At 44.4% G+C, this 17,968-nt stretch overlaps 1 protein-coding gene across 1 annotated transcript; it reads left to right on the forward strand.

Moving 5' to 3' along the window:
* Positions 1-1,971: 1,971 nt before the first annotated feature.
* On the forward strand, positions 1,972-16,361 carry JPT1 (Jupiter microtubule associated homolog 1). Its single transcript, XM_027518801.1, has 5 exons — positions 1,972-2,183; positions 8,366-8,508; positions 8,851-8,948; positions 10,595-10,613; positions 15,330-16,361. The coding sequence occupies exons 1-5, from the start codon at positions 2,128-2,130 to the stop codon at positions 15,476-15,478; spliced, it is 465 nt and encodes a 154-aa protein (XP_027374602.1). The 5' UTR covers positions 1,972-2,127; the 3' UTR covers positions 15,479-16,361.
* The last annotated feature ends 1,607 nt before the right edge of the window (positions 16,362-17,968 follow it).

Genomic DNA, 17,968 nt, shown 5'->3' on the forward strand with positions numbered 1-17,968 from the left:
TTTTGGAAATTTCTGCCAGTATTTACTTTAAAATACAAGTAATGTTCCAAACAGAGCTCAGATGGCTTTAATCAGATGTCTGTTTTATGTGAATTTACTCTTCATAAATCAGACTAGATTAAAAAGGATTCTCTTGGAACTGATTCCTTACCTTTGAAGCGAAGGTTCTCAGCCCAAGCTATATGTATATGAGAACTGTCTGTTTAACTTATTCCAGATATCCACTGCTGTATCTTGTATCCAGAAACCCCCAGAAGCTCATAGATTATTGTTACGCAGCCAGGATGGGGTACCTAATCTCATTCCAAATCTTACAGAATAGCTGCTGTTAACCCATTTTACAGATGAAAAACCTGGGATCAAGGGTATAAATGATCTACAAGTGTCTTAAATTGGGAGGAAGTGGAACCAGAACATAGGCTTTCTTGTTTCCAGAGGAAATAAGGCAAGCCAGTGCAAACTCAAAAACTTAGGCGAAAATGGACCCTAAGAGTCAAGTCTAAATCCCTCATTTAACTTAACAAAAGAAAACCATTTGGAGATTGTTTAAAGAAAAATGTGGTTAATTTCCAAGTAAGTCTGATAATAAAAATAGCTATCATGTTGATATGTCAGGACAAGTACCTTACATCCATTAACCTCATCCAGTCTTCTCAAGTCTATGGAGTCTAGATACTAGTCTGTCCTTGTTTTGCAAATGAAACAGTGCTCAGAAAAGTTAAGATTTGAGATTCAAACCTGAATTTCTCCTTTGAGACCCTGAGCTCACAGCCACCATATTCCATTACCTCCTAATTAATAACTGTGACTTTTGAAGAGGGGGTGCATATTCACTAGGTTGGCCTGAGGAGTTTTTTGAGGGGTTTGTTTTTACAGTTTAGGGACTTTAGGTCCAGCCTTTGGAAAGAGATTTTAATCCAAACAAGTGGTATGCTTCATGCTTTCGTGGTAAGCACGTAAACACGACCCAGGCCTTCTGGAAGAGGAGGGCTTGTCTCTGGCTTTTCATGAAAACCCAGGAGAGTGGTTAACCAATACAGATGGCCAGGAAGGAGGAGGCCACACAAAGAGGAATGTAGTTCACTTATAGGAAATAAAGAGATCTGCCTTGAGGAAATAGCGTGACCGGGAAGGCCTCGCCTCATAGTAGCCCAAGACTTTGCTATTATGATCTTATAAACAGTCATTCCTGAGCCCTACAAGTGTGTCTGCATTTGTTGTGGGGATAGATTTACCCAGACAGGTGGAAGAGTCATGACTTAACGGTTATAAACAGCTGCAGAGGCCTGGACTACTCCCGTGGCCTTAGTAGCAGGGATGTGGCCATTCCCCGAAGCCCGGCGTTAACCCGCCCTAAGAACCGGCCCTCCAGTCGGAACGACTGTAATTTTGGTTTAGTGCGTGCACCACGCGTTACAGCTAAATAGTTATATTAAAATGTGAAGAATTCCCCGTCGTTTTACAAGGGATCATCCCCGTGTGCTTTCTGTTGCTGACTCATAGTGCTGCTGCTTTGGGACTGTCAGGTTCCAGGCAGGACACACAGTAGGTATTCAGTAAACGTGGGTTTGTAGCAGTCGTTTTCCTCTCTTGAGGCGCATGCCCTAGCTACCCGCCATGAGTAAGACAAAATAAATGAATAGTAACGATAAACCTGTCCTCAACTTGGGATTTCCAACTAGCCCAGAGTGAGATTTTCCTTCTATCAAGGTAACTTTTTTAAGTGACAACGAGCACAACTTGTACGGAGCGCGGGGCAGGTTTGTCTTTTGTCCAATCATCTCCGAGATTTGGGGGTGGGGGAGGGGAAACGTCCCCAGACCTTCCCTGATCAGGAAGGGGGCGGGTTTAGGCTGAGCAGGGCCCGTCTCAGCCCGTCGTGACGCCGCAGGATGCTTGGCACTCCAGGGAGCCAATAGGAGTGAACAGGGTCATTTGAATCGACCAATGCCGCCGGGGTGGGGGCGGGGGCTTGCGAGCCCTATAAAAGCGGCTGTCCGGCTGGCAAGCCGCGGCGGAGGCTCCTGCAGCGGTCGCCGATTGTGGGGTGGAGAGCTCCTCTGCGCCCCTCCGACCTGACCCTTTCAGCGCTCCGCTCCGCGCCAGCCTACCTCGCTCTCCGGCGCCATGACCACCACCACCACCTTCAAGGGCGTTGACCCTAACAGCAGGAACAGCTCCCGGTGAGGCGAGGGGTTTCCGGGGCGGGAGGGCTGCTGCCCAGGGGGCCGGGCGGGTCTGGCGGCCGGTTGTTGGCTGTAACGTGCCCGGGGCGCTGCGCTCGCGCCCGGCCGAGTGGCCGGGCTCGGCCACCGGCTCCGCCTTTGTGCGGCCGGCGAGCCTGACGCGCTGGCCCCGCCCGATTCCTGCTCCTCTCCCATTCATTCCTCCCCTGAAGCAAGGGGCTGGGAAGGGCCGGGGCCGCTCGCGCTCGCCGTGCAGCGGGTTTTCGTTAGGCGGGACGTGCTGAGAGGGTTCGCTTTCTGTCTTCTGCGGCGCGGCCGGCTCGGCCCCAGGGCTGTGATCTTGGGCCCCTCGTGTGCGGGTAGCCCGCGGGGCACCTTGATCTGGCCCCATTGTCCCACCCCCGGCCACGCGCTCGTGTCTCTAGCCCCGGAGCAGGTGGGTGGCCCCGCGCCCGGCGTGGCGGTCAGATCCTCCAGCCGCAGAGATCGGGTCCGCCGGGCTCCTGCCCACTCGGGTCCGCCTGGCCGGTGGCATTTGTGTTCGGGCGGGGCTGGTCATCACGATCCCTGCCCCCGTTCGGGACCCAACCGTAAACCCTCCGCCAAGTGCCTCCCCTCTGCTAACAAAGGAAAGACCCCTGCTCCTTCCCCTCCCGCGCCCACCTCCGAATGGGAGGGGGAGCGTGTCGTTCCAAGTGGGTTTTCTGCGCTCAAACCTTCGGACCTCGGTCTTCGCATCCCACCTCTTTCGCTTCCCCCTTTGACGTTTGCCAAATGAGTTCACCTCTGGCCCGGGTTCCCGGCTGGATGGAGGAGGTTTCCAGTTCTTGGGCGGGGCCCGAGACATCCATTGTCTCTTCCGTACTATCTCCACCTGCGCAGCCCGAGCCTTTCTGGCCACTCATGCCACTGCAGCCAGGCAAGGGGCCCTGGGCACGGTGTGTGGACTGGGAGGGCCTCTCATCCGAGCCCTTGCCTAACTTGGTGGAAGGCTTTGGATGCGGTGGAAGATGTCCACATTGTCTCGGCTAATTGCACGCAGGCTGTTCTTAAAGGTGGGACACAGGCGTCTCTGGGATCCTGCCCAAGGCGTGGAGGCAGTTTAGATTCCACTTTTTCTGAGCCTCTCTTCCTCACCGATCACGACCCGCCGTCATATGTGGGCAGCCTTGGGGTCCTGGGCAAGCGGCACAAAGGGAGCCATTTTGTGGGGCTAAGAAGACAGCCGTGAAAGAGCAGTGTCTCACAGGGGTTGGAGTCCTTGGGGACAAAAAGCAGGCCTCAGCAGTGAGGCTGAGGAGGTAGTGTTGGAAATGACATTCTTCTTCAACTCTTTCGTTGCCTTTTCAAATGTAGAAAAGAATGGGAAAGATTTTAAAAACTAAATCAATGTGCTGCTCGGAGGAAGGGGAACTTGAGTAGATAGACCTACGCAAACCCTGGTCACTCCCTCTTCTCTTGTCATCCTTCCAGTGAGATTTTTTTTTTTTTTTCCAGAGGACACTGGAACAAACTGAACCTTGGTTTTTCATTTTGTGCCCTGAGGTCAGCTTTATGGTGGCCAGAGTGTAGTGATTGGAATATGAAAACTCAAGCATTCTATTAAAAAAATCAGAGGTTTTTATCCTTTGGGGTTGAGTGCAGTTTAGTGCTGAATTCATAGAGAATTTAAGTAACCAGGTCAAATGAATCCTCACACTAGTTTTTTCATTTGTAGCTTTGAAATGTGAGACATTTCTTGGCTTTTGGTTTTGCAAAATAAATGTTTTAACCCCCTTTTGTCATCAATTTTCCTCCAATATTGTTATCTTAAGACTCTATGTAGCATTGTCCTTTTATTTACTTCTACCTTTCCTTCTCACCTAATTGTCTTAAACTTCTTTTCTTCAGTAACAGTTTCCTGGTTCCATAAACACATTATAAATTTAGTCTGGTAGGGAATGATCTGCAAAGCTCATATTGGAACTCTTGGATTTAAAGAGATAAGAAAGAAAAAGAGTACTTTTTTGAAAATTGCTACCCGCAGTTCATGGACACATTTTTGTTGAGTCTCAGATATGTAATTCTGATCTCATTATCGTAGTTCAGGAAGAATAGCAGGATCTTAGAAAATAAAATTGAAATAATTTCTCTTATGATCCAAATCCTTTGTTTGGGGATGTCTCGTTGTTACAAATGGGCTCCACAACACTGACGTCATTGGAGTAGGTAGAACCTGCTATTGCAAGAGGGACACAGACCTTTAAAAAGTTGGGCTGGTCAGAGCTTTGACTTTCTTTTCTGAGCTGGTGATCAGATTGTAGTGTCTTTTTTCTTTTTTTAAGGTCAAAAAAAAAAAATTCCTGGCCTATTAGGATTTTGAAGATTTTCATCTGGCTGAAATAATTCATGAGAATTTAATTATGATAGTAAGGAGAATCAGTCTAATCTCTGGGGAATGAAGGGGATGACAGTGAAGGAAGTTAATTTTATTTTTTGGGGGGATCTTAGTTCCCCTACCAGGGATCAAACCCATGCCCCTGCATGCATGGAGCCTGAACCGCTGAACCTCCAGGGAAGTCTCTGAAGCAAGCTAATTTTGATTATAATATTTCAAGTGTCTGTTGATTTGACATACAAATGATAAAAACCTAGTCACTTCTGACTTTAACATGGAGAATGACTATTAAGAATTTGTAACATACTTTTAATTATTATTTAAACAATTTTATTAGCAGACCCAAAATTATAAGAGGTATGCCTGAACATGATTTCTTAATTCATTTAATGAATTTAATCTGAGTGAATATTTAATATGGGAGACTTAAAACAGTAGGCTTTTAAATGTTGTTATAAAAGCACACAATGGATTTCCTCCACCCCCACCCCTGGAAAATAATAATGACATTTTAATTTAGTGTAAATTGAGTACTGAATTTTACTATGGAGAGACATGAATATTAGATTTTGGGAAAGATGCTACAGGACCTATATAAGAAATATATTCAGTCTAGAAAACACGAAAAGCAATCAGAACACCAACTATATAGGTTTGTAGTTTAAAGAGAAAATGGTATTGAGTGATTTCCCCTACTTCACTTTGAGCCCTTTTTATGTGCCTGCCAGGGCGGGAGGATTTGGGGTTTGGCCCCATCTCTGTCACTTAACTAAAGTTGGGCAGTTCATTTAGAACTTCTCTGGGCCTGACTTTGTTCTTTTAAAAAATGAGGCTGTTTGTTGAACTAGACAGAGCAGAGCCCAGTGTACTACCACCCTATAGCCAAGTCCAGCTGGCACCTGATTTTTACAAGTATAAATGGCTGAAAAAGGCCAGAAGAAGTATCTTTCATGACTTATGAAAATGACATGAAAATCACATTTGTGTCCACAAATAAAGCTTTATTGGGACATAGCTGCCCTCATTCATCTTCGTGTTGCCTGTGGCTTGCCTCTGTGCTGTTATGGAGTTGAATAGCTGCAAAAAACCTAATGACCCACAAGCCAAAAGTAATGACTGGTCCTTTACAGAAAGAACTGGCGGCCAGAAAGAGAGGGTCTCTAACATTCTTTCCTCTCCGTGTCCTACTGCTTATTCCTCAAGGTCATGGAGGGCTTCCTGGAAGAGGAGAAGGTTTAAGAAATGGGCTGGATTCTGAAACAGTCACCGAGGAAAGGGTGGAAAGTGCTCTGGGCAGGAGGAAATATGGGAGTAAATATTCTGAGGTGGAGATAAGGCAGAACAGTTCACGGAACAGGGAAGAATGTGGCCTGACTGGGTTGGAGAAGATGGTGAGAAGTAGATACAGTTGAGAGGGGAAGTCTGAGCAGTTTGCTTCTGTTCTGCTTAGGCCTAACCAAGCCTGCATCTGCAAGTTTACTTGTACATATGTCTGCTTATCTACTTAGGAAAACATGGAAGTAGAACCCCCTCCCTGGTTCACAGAAGATGCAAATTTAAACACTTGATACATTTTATCAAAATGGTCTGTAGAAAGTTTGTGCAGATTTATATTCTCACACTTCAATTCACACCGGAAGTTGGCTTTTTTTTTTTTTTTTTTTTTTCATCTTTACCAACTTAATAAGCAAAAAAATACTCTTTTGTTTTAGGTTTCATTTATTTGCTTGTGAATTTGAATTTTTAATGTTTAGAGACTACCCATATTTTTAATTGTCTGTTAGTACCTTTTGTCCATTTTTATTTCTCTCATGATTGTTTTAATTATTTTAAAAGCGATTCTATCATCCTTTGTCAAATATGTGTATTTCTGCCAAGTTTAATCTGTCCATTTTTCATGGTTCCTGGCTTTCATCTTGTGCTTAGAAGGAAAGTCTTCATGACTAGAACCAGATTCGTACATGTTTTCTTCCAATATTTTTGTCTAAGGCTTTAAATTTAAATATTTGACCTAGCTGGAATTTCTTGTGGTAAATGAAGTGAGTTAGGAATATATATTTGGTTTGTTCCTTTAATCAAAATGACTGGCCAGTTAATGCATCACAGTTCTCCCTACTGAACTAAATAAAATAGTCCAGTGGTGGTCTTTGTGAGCTAGGACTCTTATCTTGACAAAATCCCCCATTGTCGGAGAAGTTGGTAACAGAATCTCAGTAGTTGATAAAACATAGTAAAAATAAGTAGATTGATGGGACTTTCTTGGTGGTCTAGTGGTTGGGATTCTGTGCTTCCAGTGTGCTGGGGGCGCTGCAGGTCTGATCTCTGGTGGGGAACTAGGATCCCACATGCCGTGCGGCGCAGACAAAAAGAAAATCAGTAGATTTGAACAACTCAATTAATAGGCTTTATCTAGTAGACATATAGAACACTGGCAAGTATATGTTCCTTTCAAGCAGATACAGAAGATTTAAAAAATGAACCACCTATTAAGGAACATGTCACATAGACCCCATCTGTATTATAATGAAAAGCTGGAAATCAGACTAGAAAGACCTATGTTTGCAAATTTACAAATGTACTTTTAAATAATTTATGGGTCAAAGAAGAAAATAATGGAAATGAGAAAATATTTAGAATGGGAACAAAAATCACAACTTGGGGATGCCTCTGGAGGGATACTTAGAAGAGAATTTTTATCTAAAGTGTTAAATTTGAGGGTTCAGGATGGGGAACATGTGTATACCTATGGCAGAGTCATGTTGATATATGACAAAACCAATACAATATTGTAAAGTTAAAAAAGAAAAAAAAAGAAAAAGAAAAAAAAGAAAAACAATAAAGTGTTAAATTTTTCCTATCCTTTCAAATATAAGGAGCTGAGTTTACAAATGACAACTGGATTTATCTGGAAACTTGAATGAAACGGACACCTTCCTAGAGAAATGTTTCTTACTCAAAATGACTTAAGAAATAGAAAAATAGACCACTCCCATCACCATAAAGGAACTGAATCTATGGTTAGGACATCTTCCCATGAAACCATCTCCATTTTCTATGTTTTGAGTAGCGACAGGACAAATGAAATTGAGTGTTTTCATGGAGGGGACAAATTGGTCAACCTGTGTCCGGAAGATCTGGAAATGGGCAGGTGCCGTATTTCCCTGTCAAACACAAGAGCTGTATAGATGGTGTCTAGAGGTTCATGGGTGTAGAGCATGTCATGGTTAACACTTAACTCTTGATTGACTCTCCTTGTGACTGGTCACTCACGACGGTTAGTGAGAATAGTGAGGTACGCGTGTATAAACAGGGCTTATGAATGATGCTGAGACGGGAGAGACAATAACGAGCTTTCCTTGGGCTTCTAAATTGGTCAAGTTTATTTTTATATGTATTTTCTTCCATTTAAACATTTTTGTTGGAAATCAAAATGGAAACTTTTTTTTTAAATAAATAACAAGATGTGCTTCTAAACTTCTTTGCAAATGTGTCCAGCTGGGCCCAGCAGACAGGATCCATAGGCTCAGGCCTTTTCCCTTTGGGGTTGCCAACCAGCCTGCTGCTGGTGCTTTAGGACTGTTTCAGCTGCCTGGTGCGGTGCACAACCTCACCACCTTAAGGTCCATCGTTGAATTTATACCACGTTGGAATCAATTCCTATTTTCCCATTAACAGTTCTCTTTTGTGGGGGGTGGGGGTGTGGAATGAATGGGTGGGGGAACTGAAATGAAAGGTGTTTGAAAACATGTACCAGGAAACGTCTTGATCTGATCTGAAACTGACATTTCGCCATCATTTCTAGGGTTTTGCGGCCTCCTGGCGGTGGATCCAATTTTTCATTAGGTTTTGATGAACCAACAGAACAGCCTGTGAGGAGGAACAAAATGGCCTCCAGCATCTTTGGGACACCTGAGGAAAATCCCCCTTCCTGGGCCAAGTCGGCAGGTACTGCTAGTCTCTGTGATCAGTAGTCAAGGGGTGGACCCAGCAGGACCACAGCAGCTGGTTTTGTGCTGCTGAGTAACATCTAGCTTAATCATGGGAAACAACCATTAAAGCTTGTCATGGGAGGAGAGACGGGGCTAAGACGGGGGAGATGCTGGGAGTCGGTGTGGTGGCTAAGAACAAGGAGAGCCGTCAGGCTGGCTTATGTGGCCCCTTAGCATTTTACTAGCCGTCACTCCCTGACACTGTTGGCTCGTGTTGTCATGTGACGCGAACACAGGGAATAGTGGCGTGCTTCAGGTCTTTCCCTGGTATTCCTCATGAAAGTGTATTTTGATTCAGGTGCCAAGTCTAGTGGGGGCAGGGAAGATTCTGAGTCATCTGGACCCCAGAGAAGGAATTCTTCTGAAGCGAACTCTGGAGACTTCTTAGATCTGAAGGTCAGTGCAACAATGCAGGGGGAGAGACGGGCTTTGAGGTTTATGCCCTTTAGAAATGAAATTCTCACATCACCCCCCGCCCTTCCTCCACTGTACTAAGACTTGCCATTGGAGTTTTGGGGTTTGTTTTTTGTTTTTGCCTTAACCACTAAATTTTTATTGAATTTTTATTATAACATCAAAAAATACAGTATTAGTAAGTAGAAATACAGAGTAAAGAGAAAACAGCATAAATGGGGAGGGGTGGGGAGGTGGGGCAGGGGTAAGGAGGCCACCGACAGGGGCATAAGCATTGTTCTTAGTCATCACTTTCCTGTAACTTCCATGAATCTTTCCCATCCATCATCATCAATATCACTCCAGCGACAGTTTATCAAAGGGCATCTGTCTATCCTAACTCTCTAAAGGCTTTGCTTATGATCTCAATCCCTGGAGTTAATACCCAGGACAAAGAGCCTCTATTAAATTATTTATCCAATCATCCCTGAACTTTTTCTCCCACTAGGTTTTTATCCACTGGAGTTTTATTATGTAGAGAGGTAATTAGGGAAGGGACTGACTGTACTGCTGATGGAAGGTTGATAGAGTAGATCAGGAAAATGAGTTCACATGACCTTGGTCTGTTCATGTGTGTCTGCTACCAGTTGGGTTAGTCTTTATCCTTCAGTAGTGATTTTTGAAACCGCATCACTCGCACTTGCTGTGTATGTCACACATGGTAGCATTATCTGAGCTCAGGGATGTTTCGGTTGTTGGCAAGTGTTGCCTGTTGTTTTGAGCTGAACTGCAGGAGGCTGTCGGAGAAGGCAATGGCACCCCACTCCAGTACTCTTGCCTGGAAAATCCCATGGATGGAGGAGCCTGGCAGGCTGCAGTCCATGGGGTCGCTAGAGTCGGACATGACTGAGCGACTTCACTTTCACTTTTCACTTTCATGCATTGGAGAAGGAAATGGCAACCCACTCCAGTGTTCTTGCCTGGAGAATCCCAGGGACAGGGAAGCCTGGTGGGCTGTATGGGGTCGCACAGAGTCGGACACGACTGAAGTGACTTAGCAGCAGCAGCAGGAAGCTGTAGCATAGTGTTACCATTGGTTGTCTGCAGCTGAGCACGGCCCCTAGGCCCCAGGTGTGTGTCTGGAAAGCCTGGTGGGATGTCCCCGAGTGGGGACCTCAGGGCACATGGAGATGGCAGCCGCCTGAATGAGGGGACACCGGTAGAAGGGCTTTGGAATTGATGAAGGCCCTTCAACAGCTAGATTAGGAAGAAAGGAAAGCGGGTGGAAAGATAGGTTTACCAGTTTCCCGTTCTGATAAAAGCTCCTCTGAAGTGCTAACTGATATTAGGTCATCAGTGTCAATGTTAAGGTTTTTGGTGTTCTGACCATGTTACTAGCACTGGGGCAATTTATCCAGTAGCTTTTTTTTTTTTTTTTTTGGGTCCAGTAGCATTTTTGTGTAGCATTGTTCCAAGTTGAATAAAGGCTGCTTATTGTAAAGGGCACCTTGACCTTGAACTTGACTACATCAAAACAAAATTTGACATCTGTCTTCAGACGGACAGTAGCTTCTCTGAACTATGATTGTTTTATTTGTATGTGGCCAAATTAAAATCTGAAGTAAATTTTTAACTTTTTTCTTTGCCAGGGAGAAGGTGATGTTCATGGTGAGTATGTCTGAAAAAAGTATGCCAGTTTCTGGCTCTGTAAATGTTAGAATAGACTGGAATTTTGACTCAAGTCATGTCCTGGGGAAAGAGGCTGGCTGGAGAGTGAACCTGGCTGAGGCCCAGGGGCCAGCGTCCATCCTCTAAGGGGAGAGGAAAGCAAAACGGAAGCTAGCAAGCACGGCCAGCAGCGAGAACAAGGCTGGAAACCTCCCAAAGCTTTCAGAACAGACGGATGTCAATCAGGTTGGTATTTGTTACACTCAGTGAGAGTTTCTTAGTAACCGTCTCTAGCATCGCAAGCTCAGACCTCAGCATTAAATTTACAGTTTGATTTTCTACTGAAGTGCTTACTCAGCAAGACACCGGTAACCCTGTGATCTTGTGAATGATGACTTTAGCGGGCAGGTGTAAATTTTCAGTTAGCATCCACATCATCAAATTATAAGTGGAAAAGAGCTGTAATCATTTAATCATTTAAAATCTTTGAAGTATTTATTGGCACTTCTTTAACAAGTGCCAGAGAATCGCTGGTGCCTGTGATATGGGGTTTACGTGTGTTTGGCCTGCAGCCGTCAGGTTCAAGTTGACCCGGTGACACGCAGCCGGCCTGGGACGAAGCCACTCCTTCAAGGCTTTTTTCTGCCATTACATTTGGCGAGTCAGTCTTCCAGGAAAACAAAAATTCCTGTTCGGTTGTCTCGTTGTCTCTCGCTGGGCGTGAGGGGAGGAGAATCTTCTGAACCATTGTGAACTTTACCTGGGTTTTCCCTCCGCAGACAGATTGCTTTTCATTGGACTGAAGGTGTATTGGTTTTTGTTTCTGTCTAGCTTGTTCCATTTAAAAAGATTGTTCTGGAGGTTCAAAGAAAAAAAAAAATCTAGACTTTTTGATTCAGCTGCTTTTTGTATTCAGAAATACTTCCAATGTCAGACCTTATTTAGCAAGAATAATAAGTTACCTTTTTTTAAAATATAATTTTATTTATTTTTGGCTATGCTGGGTCTTGGTTGCTGCACGGTTTTTGTCTGGTTTCAGGGGGAGACTGTCGCCTAGTTGAGGTGATCAGGCTGCTCGCTGCGGCGGCTTCTCGTTTTGGAGCTCAATAGTTGTGAGCTCTCAATTTGGAGCTCTGTTGTTTGGGCTCAGTAGTTGTGGCGCGGGCTTAGTTGTTCCACATCGTGCGGGATCTTCCCCGACCAGGGATCCAGAGCCTTGTCTCCTCTTTACCACTGAGCCCCCAGGGAGGCCCAAGAAGCAGCTAATCTTTATTCACTAATTTTGATCAATGAATAGAATTACAAATTTGGGGAGCCCAGAGCAGTATGTGAGAGCCTGAAGTTATGAAAATACATGTTATTTGTCCTGCTAATAATGAATTCTCTCAGCCTGTCCTTTGGGGTCGGCCTGCCTTCGCACCTTGAGGGTGTACTATTCTGTGTTTGCCGAATAAAACTCTTGAGCTGTAACTGAAAAAAAAACAAAAAGTTCTCTCCCCCACCCCCAGCTCAGTGTAACAGGCCCTTCAGGTGAGTGGCACAGGCAAGTTGTACAGTGTGACAAGTCCTTCGTCAGTTTGGCACCTGATTATTCTCTCTCCTGACTGCTGCTACTTTTAGCTCGTCTGCCATAAAATGACAAGGGGCGTGACGATTCAGACCATGTCTGGTGAGTAAAAATCAACCCCAGTTCTGTCGGCAACTTCAGTGCAAGGCCGATCAGTTCTGCTCAGTTAAATCAGATCTTGCTTGGATATACTGCCTTCATCTTTTGGATAATTAAACACAAGAATGTCTATACTGAGGACTTTGGAAATGTTGAAGAAAGAGGGAGAAGGTCCAGGAAGCTTGGGCAGAAGTCCTTACCTGTTTTCGGGCAAGTCTGTTGGGTTTTCTAGAGGTTCTAGTTTTGTGATCCTTAGATGAGTCGTTTTTTTCTCTTCTGACGTTGCTGTCTGATCAGTTACCTTACTGGTATGCCAGAGAAGACAGACAAGTAAGGAGTATATAGGATGTATATTACGGCAGAAGCCATCATTTTGTTTAAAAAAACAAAAACATCTTTTAAATTACTGGATTCAGTAGACAAAAGATCTCTGTCAAGTCCCATAAAAGTTTCTAAAGCCTTTACTCTCAATTCCTATGCTTATCACAGACTCAAGGAAGTAACAAGCCAGCCTCCATCTTCTCTGGCCAGAGTATTTCTGACTGGACAAGTGAGCATTTAGGCCAAGGCCCGTGGTTGTGTAGTCTCCATGGGTGCTTTTTTCCCTCCCTTTTCCCTTTTGGCTTCTTGTTCCCCAGTTGTGAAAGACAGAACGGCTCTGTTCATAATGATAAAGGCAACCGTGAGACTGATAGGAATGAGCTTGTTTATCTAAAAATCATTTTATGGAAATCACCTACCCTGCAGGGTAACATTGGTGTCTGTCTGAAGGGTTCCTCAGCTGGGTGGCCCGGATGGTGGAGAATTCAGTTAGATCCTGTCCAGTGGGGAGGCTGTGTCCTCGCAGCAGAAATGAAACAGCTTGGATTGATACGCTGTTCAGGCGGAGTTCATGGTCTGTATTCGTCTATCTTGGATGGCTTTAAAACATGGGCTCTTGGGTTTTGTTTGTATTTGCAGTAGGTTGGGCACACTTCCCTGGGTTATTTAAGGGCGCCTGTCGGAGGACTTGGGCACTCTGTGGTGATGCGTTTCGTCCTGTCTCTTGTGCAACAGGAAGCTAAGGGCTAACCCCTTCTCTCCAAGCTTTGGTTCATAACTGAGTCTATCATCTTGGAAAGCGCGTACTACATTTTTACCTGTAGTTGAATAGTATAGAACATTATATGCCTTAGAAGTCAGTTCTATTAAACAGTCCAAAAATACATGAAATGTTTAAAGCAGCAGTAGCATATTTCTGAGATGTTATGTTTCTGATCTGAGACTTCCTCCTTGAACTTCTCTGTTTCAGTCAGCTGAGTGAAAACTTAGTACAAGTGGATCTTTAATGTTCAGTCTGATGAGGAACTTTTTTTTTAATGAGTAATTTTTTTGGAGTTAGTACTTTGCGTTGGTGTCTAATATGAGTCCTTACAAAATTCTTACATAGCATGTGTCATAACCAGTATTTCTGCTTCGCTGCTCCAGGGTTTTGGAACTTCTAATCTAGGAGGAAATAAACGTCTTTAAACCTTAAGGTAGTTTTTCTTCCAATTCTTATAAATATCTTAGTTTTTTATACTAAAGGTGCCTCTGTGTGATTATTGCAAGGTAGGTGTTAGAATATGCAACAGAATTTAAGATTTAACACTGAAATGAAGAGAGCTGGCTTTTTTTTTTAATTAAAAATAAGTCTGACATGCCTTAAACTCTTCATAAAAATTACCTTTTGCAGAACATAATGCATTTTTTTTCTTTTGCAATTACTCTTGAATTTGAATCAGTGGCAACAACCTGGTTAAGGATTCCTATATGCTGACTGAGGATTTCACAAGTCAATCTGGGAATCAGTCAAGCAGTATCTAGGACTGGATGTGTTGGATGATAATAACACTGGTTCTTAAGACTTTAATGAGGAAAGGGCAGGGTTGATATGATGGGAGTAACTGGATTAAGATAATTAACCATTGGTGGGTGGGGTGGAGTCTTTAATAAACGTCTGTACTGCTGGTTATTATATGGTTTCTAAAAAGTCAGCCTCACTCATTAATCATGGAAACGTTAACACATGACAGAATTAAATAATATTTTTTCACCCATCACTTAGCAGATATTAAGGTGAGGTGGTTATCAAGTGGGGGAAGTGGGCAGATGTGAGGAGAGGATGTTCTGACGTGGGCGGTAGAGTGGACCTGGGAAGGAGTGGACACCGGCAGGAGGCGCCCAGCCTCTGTTCACACTGAAGACGACAGCACGTGTCCCCCGGGCCCGTGTTCCAGAGTACACGCGTTGCGGTTTCAGAATGGTCAGGCTGGTTTCACTTTTTGGCTGTCAGCAGAGGATTAATCATATATACTGTATTTATACTAGAAAGCAGTGAATTGAGCAAGATGAAGTGTGACCGTGTGTATGTGGTTTAGTTGCTCAGTCATGTCTGACTCTTGTGACCCCATAGACTGTAGCCCTCCCAGGCTCCTCTGTCCACGGGATTTCTCCGACAAGATTACTGGAGTAAAGTGGGTTGCCATGTCCTCCTCCAGGGGATCTTCTTGCCCCAGGGACTGAACCTGAGTCTCCTGCATTGCAGGCGGATTCTTTAGCACTGAGCCACCAGGGAAGCACCTGACCATGTGTGTAAGTGGGGGTAAATTTCCAAAAGGTACAAGTTGATATCAATTATGTTAAATACAATAAAAACAAGATCGCCTGTGATATGCTGGAAATAAAATACACAAAGCTGACGTAAAATAAATGGACTAGAGGAATGCACACTAGTAGTAGGGCCTCTGGAAGTAGGGAGAGGAGACCCACCCAGAAGTTGAGAGGTGGACCTGGAGCTCATCTGGAATATTCACACTGAAAACATTTATGTCGCCATGTATTATGTAATTTAGGGGGACACGCGGCAGAACACTAACAGTGGCTGGTGCTGGATAGCGGCCACGTGCCAATTGTTTTTTTCTTTATAGCTCTAGGCATGGTTTGAACCATCCTCCAAAGGCCCTCCAAAAAGCTTAGACTCATCTTCACTGGGAATAGTTATTAGTTTTAATTTCATTCTGTTTTCCTAGAAAACGTGGACACAGACTTGCAGGCCAGCCTGGGGCAGAGCGAGGAGAAGCCTGTGCCCGCCGCCCCTGTGCCCAGCCCAGTGGCGCCGGCACCTGTGCCATCCCGGAGAAACCCCCCTGGCGGCAAGTCCAGCCTCGTCCTGGGTTAGCTCCGTCTGCCCCGAACTCTGTCGTTCTGTTCCTTTGTTTTTTCCATGCTTGTGAACTGCACAACTTGAGCCTGACTGTACATCTTTTGGATTTGTTTCATTAAAAAAGAAGCACTTTATGTACTGCTGTCTTTTTATTTTATTTTTATTTTTTGGAAGAACAGGTTCTCTGTCTGTCCTGATTCCTCTGGGTCTGTAGGCCTTGGCATGAGTGTTTTCTAGTAGTAGATTGGAGGGAAAGCTTTGTGACACTTAGTACCGTGTTTTTAAGAACAAACCATTTGGTTCAGATGTGTTAGAGGATCTTTTGTACTGAGGTTTTTAAAACCCTTTTTTTGGTCAGCTTTACTTGGGTTTACCAAGCCTGGATCGGACAGACCAGTGAACAGTCCACAGGCGCTGTCCCTTCAGGCCCCCAAACAAAGTTGTCTTGATGCCGAAACCTACCTGGTGTTGCCCTAACTTGTCAGTGCCCTTTGCTAAAAAGCATCTTCCTGTGCCATACAGAGCGATAAAAGGCCTGTGCCCTATGCCTTGCCGCCTGCAAAGCAAAAAAAAGTAAAACAAAAAATTGCCTTTTATTTCTGAACCTTAAGATATATTTAAGCCAGATACTTAACATGACTGGCTGAGCAAAGCCTGCTGCTCCCACGCAGAGGAAGGCTTGATGTTCACTCAGACTGATGAATTCCAGGTGGTGAAGCAGGGGCGGGGTCTTCATGGGGCAGGGACCCGCTGGGGGCAGTGCTCTTCTTAGATAACTTGAAGCTGTGTGCATGATGCTGGTGCTTGACCATGAAACGAAAGTCTCATCCTTAAAATGTGTGTTGTACTTCACAATCCTGGACTGTTGCTTAAAGTAAACGATGTACAAATTTTGAAACACTGTGTCCTGTGTCATCTTTTTGAGATTGTTTCTGCAATTCTACCTGCTTAGTTGCTTTTTTTCTTTGTTACTAACAATCCTGCTAGCCAATGATTTGATGAGCCCTTGGAATTAAAACAGACGCAAGGAAGGCCTAGAGAGAAGTGGGCTTCTCTCTAAAGAAAACAGGTTTAAAGTCAGCGTGAGTTCAGAATGCCAAAATGAACATTAAGTAACATCTGGTAGTAAAAGACAGGAATAATACAGATACCTGGCTTCCAGAACAATTATTAGCCAGTACACTTTGGACTCTTCTACCACTTATCCTCCTTTGCTGGGTGATAACATTTTAAGTTCTCTCATGCTACAGGATGCCTCTCAATGGTGGGTGATCAAAGAAGAGGGCTCCAAAGAAAAGGGTCATGTAGCCAGAAGGGGACAAGGTCATCTGAGTCCTGTCAAGTGATACAGGAGACAGGAGACTGGAGAAGGCACACTGGGTTCTAGGGAGAAGGTTCCAGATCGAGGTATTAAATGTCCAAACCGGGCGCTGTCCGATGGCTTTCTCGGTGTACCTGTGCCTCATCGGCAGCGTTCCTTGGGCTTGTCATTTGGAAGCTCGATTCCTAACTTTAAGAGTTTTGGGTGCTTCCTTGGTGGCCCAGTGGCTAAGACTCCGTGCTTTCAAGGGGGCACTGGTTGGGGAACTAAGATCCTAGGGGCGTGCCCAAAAAGTTAAAAAAAAAAAAAAAATTTATGAAACTGGTCACCTTTAACCACCCCTGACCATAGTTGAAATGACTTAAGCCTGGTGTGTAACCACCAGCTCATTTGACTTAATAAGCATCTCTTTGGGAAGAAAAAGGGTTATCATAGGTTGTGGGGGTGTTTTTCTTCCTTATTATTTTGCAAAATGAGCAGCTGTGCTATACAATTTTTCCAGTTTCACTAAAACAGATTAATCCTACAAATAACCTGAGTGAAGGTTTCTGTTCGAACTAAAGAGGCAGGAAACCTGCACCCTTCTCTCTCAGTAACTAGACAGACCTGGGAAAGACAGCTCCTTGATTTGTGTCATAACTGTAACTTGGCTTTAGTTCTCTATGCTATGAAGCTAAGTGCCTAGTCCAAAAGTGTTGTGAAGGAGTTCTGCCAGTCATTTTGGTACTAATACAGGTTTTTAAAATTCTTCATAAACATGTTTGCTAAGGGTGTTGAATTTTTCCCCTTAGAAAGCTTATGGTTTAGAAAGTGAAGTTGAACTTAAAATGATGATGGCAGAAGAGTCCGCATTTTGATGACAGTCTCGGTTTTTTACACAGTTATGTGACTTAAGTGGCTTGGTATTTATTGCTAATACCTAGTCTCCTTCAGAGAAGGCAATGGCACCCCACTCCAGTACTCTTGCCTCCCACGGACAGAGGAGCCTGGTGGGCTGCAGTCCTGGGGTTGCTAAGTGTCGGACATGGCTGATGCGACTTAGCAGCAGCAGCAGCGGTCTGCTTCTTAAGCGTTTTAAAATTAGATCACCAGGCTTCCCTTCCTGATGCTTCTGTTCCATTTAGAAGTACTGGGGTGTTCAGACCCAATGGAACAGAAGCATCAGGAAGGGGAGGGATATTCAG

Source organism: Bos indicus x Bos taurus, chromosome 19 (assembly GCF_003369695.1).
Source record: "Bos indicus x Bos taurus breed Angus x Brahman F1 hybrid chromosome 19, Bos_hybrid_MaternalHap_v2.0, whole genome shotgun sequence".
NCBI lineage: Eukaryota > Metazoa > Chordata > Mammalia > Artiodactyla > Bovidae > Bos > Bos indicus x Bos taurus.

What these genes read in the sequence shown, in the direction of transcription:
- JPT1 (XM_027518801.1), top strand. Translation starts at nt 2,128, where the DNA reads ATGACCACCACCACCACCTTCAAGGGCGTTGACCCTAACAGCAGGAAC. An exon ending in AACAGCAGGAACAGCTCCCG is followed by an intron (nt 2,184 to 8,365) that starts GTGAGGCGAGGG and finishes CATCATTTCTAG; the next exon opens with GGTTTTGCGGCCTCCTGGCG. An exon ending in TTCCTGGGCCAAGTCGGCAG is followed by an intron (nt 8,509 to 8,850) that starts GTACTGCTAGTC and finishes ATTTTGATTCAG; the next exon opens with GTGCCAAGTCTAGTGGGGGC.